We start from the raw sequence: 5,709 nt of genomic DNA on the forward strand, positions 1-5,709 counted from the left end.
TCATGAAGTTACTGATGTGTCTGAGACACCACAGAGGAGACGAGGAGACAAGGAGACGAGGAGACGAGGAGACGAGGAGACAGAGGAGGCGAGGAGATGATGACGAGACAGAGGAGACAATGAGGAGACAGAGGAGACAAGGAGACGAGGAAACAGAGGAGACAGAGGAGATGAGGAGACAATGAGGAGACAATGAGGAGACAGAGGAGACGAGGAGACGAGGAAACAGAGGAGACAGAGGAGATGAGGAGACAATGAGGAGACAATGAGGAGACAGAGGAGACGAGGAGACGAGGAGACGAGGAAACAGAGGAGACGAGGAAACAGAGGAGACAGAGGAGACAGAGGAGATGATGACGAGACAGAGGAGACAATGAAGAGACAGAGGAGACAATGAGGAGACAATGAGGAGACGGTGAAGAGACGAAGAGACAGAGGAGACAAGGACACAGAGGAGACTATGATGAGACAGAGGAGACAGAGGAGACCGAGGAGACAGAGGAGACGAGGAGACAGAGGAGACAGAGGAGACGATGAGGAGACAGAGGAGAGAGAAGAGACGACAGAGGAAACAGAGGAGAAAGAGGAGACAGATGAGACGAGGAGACGAGGAGACAGAGGAGACGAGGAGACAGAGGAGCTGATGAGGAGACAGAGGAGACGATGAGGACACAGAGGAGCTGATGAGGAGACAGAGGAGACGATGAGGACACAGAGGAGCTGACGAGGAGACAGAGGAGACAGAGGAGACGATGAGGAGACAGAGGAGCTGATGAGGAGACAGAAGAGACGAGGAGACAGAGGAGCTGACGAGGAGACAGAAGAGACGAGGAGACAGAGGAGCTGACGAGGAGACAGAGGAGACAGAGGAGACGATGAGGAGACAGAGGAGCTGATGAGGAGACAGAAGAGACGAGGAGACAGAGGAGCTGATGAGGAGACAAGGCGACGAGGAGACAGAGAGACAGAGGAGACAGAGGAGACGATGAGGAGACAGAGGAGACGATGAGGAGACAGAGGAGACAATGAGGAGACAATGAGGAGACGGTGAGGAGATGAATAGACAGAGGAGACGAGGAGACAGAGGAGACGGTGAGGAGACAAGGAGACGATGAGGAGACAGAGGAGACGATGAGGAGATGATGAGACAGAGGAGACGAGGAGACAAGGAGTCGGTGAGGAGACAGAGGAGACGAGGAGACAGAGGAGACGATGAGGAGATGATGAGACAGAGGAGACGAGGAGACAAGGAGTCGGTGAGGAGACAGAGGAGACGAGGAGACAGAGGAGACGATGAGGAGATGATGAGACAGAGGAGACAGAGGAGACAGAGGAGCTGATGAGGAGACAAGGCGACGAGGAGACAGAGAGACAGAGGAGACGGTGAGGAGACAGAGGAGATGATGACGAGACAGAGGAGACAGAGGAGACGAGGAGACAGAGGAGACGATGAGGAGATGATGTCACAGGTTTGATCTCAACAGAAAATAAAGACGACCACACAACAACAGGACGACGTCATCACTCAGCTGCTGCTGCTGCTGCTGTTTTAAATAAAGTTTCATCACATGAAACACAAACATTGTGGAGCTTCATAGTCACTGTATTAAAATCCACGAGTCGCTGTGATTTTCATATATTTACAATCTAGTTCTGAATCAGAACAATTATTTTTGAACATTAAACTTTTTAATATGTTGTTTTTAATAAAAATACTTTTTAATATATTACATTAGGTTTTGCAATATAATATACATCAATATATATTTGTTTTAATTTAAATACTATTGATTAAAAGTTATTATTGAATGTGTCCCTTTTGTTCTGCAGCTAGATGCTAACATCCGCACAGAAACACTTCCTCCTTCACACTGATGAACTGGCTGTGAACTTGTTATGGCGTGTTCTCCTCGCCGCCCATCATTCAAACTCAGTATTCTGTTACATCCATCGCCAGTGTTTAGACAGCGCCGCTCTGCCTCTGATCTCCGAGCGGCGGACGCCATCTCCACTTAAAACGTCTGCGGGCAACTTCCTACCACGTTTTACTGACGCGGCTCCGTCCACAAACTCAGCTGCTTTTTCCTTTTTCTTTTGTACCTTCCTGAAGAAAAACCTCGAAGCCGAAACGTTTTTATCTCTGCAACAAATTATTCTGAACGTTCAGGTATTAGTCTGCTTCATAAACACAGCAGCAGCTGACTCCTCGCCTCCTCGCCTCCTCACTTCCTGACTCCTCGCCTCCTCACTTCCTACATCCTCGCCTCCTCACTTGTCTGCCTACTCGCCTCCTCACTTCCTGACTCCTCGCCTCCTCCATTCTCTGACTCCTCGCCTCCTCACTTCCTGCCTCCTCGCCTCCTCACTTCTCTGCCTCCTCGCCTCCTCACTTCCTGACTCCTCGCCTCCTCACTTCCTGACCCTCGCCTCCTCGCCTCCTCGCCTCCTCGACTCCTCGCCTCCTCACTTCCTGACTCGTCACCACGACGATCACTGAGAAGGTCGAGGTTCAGCAACAAGCTGCTGGATTTCTCCTCCACAGAACCATCACACTTCATAAAGTCTTTGGTTGATAATAGCTGCGTTTGTTTCCAACACAGCTGTGAGTCCAGATGAGGACGGACCACACAGCGAGAACGCCGCTCCGCTCTCTGAACCCACAGCGAAACAAAAAGCTCTCTGGAGCTTTTCGCCTCTTTTAGCTACTATTTTTCATTTTCCGGGACATTTACTCTCCGGTTCAGCCTCAGGTTTCATCAGGAGGGAAAAAAAGAGAAACTGTCCTCGAGCAGCCGACGCGCTCGGTCAGAAAACAGCTGGTGGAGACCAAACTCTGAGCTAAAAGAGCGGGAAACCAAACAACACACGAGCCGTCACGTCGCTCTGTGTCGATTTCTGCTAACATGTCGTCCATGACGACCGAGCAGGAAAAACAGAAACGCTTTTATTGTTAATCCAAGTTAACATTTCCTGCACCTTCACAATAAAAGACTTCCAGGACAAAGAGGACAGCGCTCGTGTCCTCTGTAATGTTAGGTGGACTGACATAAAGAGGTTATATTCTCTGATTAAATACATGATGGTTTTTAAAGCCTGAATTTAATGTTTCTACTAAATATCGTAAAGTTTGACTGAATGTAAATTTAACTAAAGTTATTAATCATCCTCCTCCAGAAGCAGAAACATGGCCGAGTGTTTGAAACAACAGTTTTTAAATTTAAATACATTTAAAATCAAATTCAATCTACAGATTAAACAGATAAATTAATGGATGAAATGTGGATTTTACAGGAAGTGTGTTCGGTTGTTCCAGTCTGTTTTCTTTTTATTTTTTGTGAATTAGTTTCGTAAGAAAAATAAATAGAATTTCAGAGACGTAATCACGCCCTACTTTACAACACGACTGGACTTATAAATGCTTTATAATTTGGTTGTTGACACTTTATAAATCATAAATAAACAATTATAAACATGTTATAACACAGTTTTCACACATTGATGCAGGCTCACTATTTGGCAAGATCAAGTTAATGCTCACTACTCATTAATCTGACTCATGAGTTAATACCACTGATTAATAAATGTTGATGTGTTTCACACTTTATTATAAATAGGCATCAGTTAGAAATAAATGACGGGAACAAACGCTGATGAAGGAGAATATGAGGCTGAACAGTACAGATACATGAGGGCTCACTATTTGGCAAACATCAGGTCATTGTTTCCCTTTTAATCTAATGTGTTGTATCAGCTGATTTATAAAGTGTTGACGAGCTAATTAATTATAAACCATTCGTACTAAAGAAATACATTCTACAGTGTGGGCTCGAAGCTGCTGAAGTATCATTTATCTTATTTATGCTCGTGTTTATCTTTCGCAGCTTTTAACGTTTGGGAGAGAAGAGGAGAAAAAGTTGGAGCAAATTTCAAGTAGCAAGAAAGAACAAGTTCATTTTTCAATATTTAACCAAAACGGACTTTTGTGCAGAAGAAGCCGACACGTCGGCGTGTGGAGGCAGCAGGTCCGTCTGTGCTGCTGTTCAAGAACAACGACTCGTCCCGTCACCTGAGCCTGAGCGCAGCCGCCACACAAACAGGAAGTGACATGAAATCTGCTCCTTTGATTTAAACTTTTTTTTTTTTTAAGTGTAAGTGAGTCAAACGCAGGTTCACTTGTGTGTGACATGAGGTCAGACTGAAAACAGGCGGTCAGAGCTGTGTGTGTGTGTGTGTGTGTGTGTGTGTGTGTGTGTGTGTGTGTGTGTGTGTCTGACTTTATTAAATTACAGTGAAGCTGCCAGCTGACGTTGACTCCAGATGTAAACTGGAAGAATTGATCTGTGTCTTGTATCACAGCGGAACACGTTCCAGCTGTCTGATTACTTCCTGTTGGACGTTTTATTGCTGGAACATCGAGATTTATTGAATATAAAAATCCAGACGTTTATTATTTCAAATGATTCGATTTAGATTTTTTTTCTTTTTCTCCCCTTATTACACTGACCACGACACACAGGTATCAAACAAGAAAACAAGAGCTGCTGAAGATTTTCATCATGGAGTTCGATTATTGATTGTTTCTATTATTGATCTGTGAACAAAGGTAAACTCTCCACTGATATTCAAACTGTTAGAGACCGACAGCAGACAGAAACTTCATCATGAATCTGCTCGTGGTTTGGAAACAAAAACCAAACTAAAGATTCTTTAAGTCTGACTTCACTAGTCAAGTCTAGTTTTATTTAGTCTGTAAATGTTGTTGTAGAAAGTTTTCTCAGTCAAGTCTGAAAAATCATAATCATTATAATTATTAAATTTATCTCAGCTCTTGTTTTGAAACGAAACTAATTTAAAACAGAAAACATCTGCACGACAAACTGAAGGTGTGGAGTTTGACTGATGTGGCTCTGATGAAGAGATACTGCCCGAGTGCATTCTGGGAAATGTAGGATTGAGTGCTGTCAGGACATGTCAACCTTACTCTGTCACTCACACGTCAAACCTTTATAGAAGTGTGATATAAAATATTAAATCACATGAGTGCTTTTTAAAAAATCATAAAATTGAACATTTTATTTTTTGATTTGACTCTTTGATGAAATGATTAACTCTGACATCAGGGTCCAGTCTTCTACAAACAATCTGTATAATTCAGGTGCAGAATACTGAGTTTTATCTTATTTTATTGTTTATTTTTAATTATAATTCATTTTAATTTATTTAAGTTTGAGTTTAATTTATTCAGCTGATCTGAAGAATCAGAATCCGTCTTTAAAAACTTTTTATATCTGACTTGTGTCATAAAAACCCTTGAAATTTACAGAAATATATACATTTATATAAAGACGTGACTTCAGTCAGAACAAGAAAACATTATTTTATTTAAGACAAAATGTTTTTCACTGCATCTGGACCTTTAAATGAAACTCTGACTTGTTCTGTTACTTTATCTTTGAATGTGAATTTATATTTTATATGGTCAAAATACAATAATTAGTGAATGATTTTAAATAGAAAATAATTTAATTCAATATATTAAAACAGATAAAAACGTGACTTTTTTAATTCTTTTTGACATTTATTATTATAGTTATTTTTATTATTACCACTATCATTATTATTATTGGTGTAATTAATAATCGAGGTCAGACGGTGACACGTGAGGGAGTGTGTATGTGTGACTGCTTTATCTACACCCCCCCACCCACA

General features: G+C 42.2%; 1 protein-coding gene across 1 annotated transcript in view; it reads right to left on the reverse strand.

Annotated features, from left to right (window-relative positions):
- The window catches only part of LOC111652953 (putative histone-lysine N-methyltransferase PRDM6), a gene marked incomplete at its 3' end in the record, with an annotated part of 14,541 nt that overhangs the window by 3,665 nt on the left and 5,167 nt on the right, over positions 1-5,709 (reverse strand). The window contains exon 3 of the mRNA XM_087173223.1: positions 2,414-2,493. Within this exon, the coding sequence (XP_087029349.1) occupies positions 2,414-2,493 (80 nt within the window). The remainder of the gene's footprint in view (positions 1-2,413; positions 2,494-5,709) is intronic.

This window comes from Seriola lalandi, unplaced genomic scaffold, assembly GCF_002814215.2.
Source record: "Seriola lalandi dorsalis isolate HSWRI2012SDOR001 ecotype SW California unplaced genomic scaffold, Sedor1 jcf7180002054127, whole genome shotgun sequence".
Lineage (NCBI taxonomy): Eukaryota > Metazoa > Chordata > Actinopteri > Carangiformes > Carangidae > Seriola > Seriola lalandi.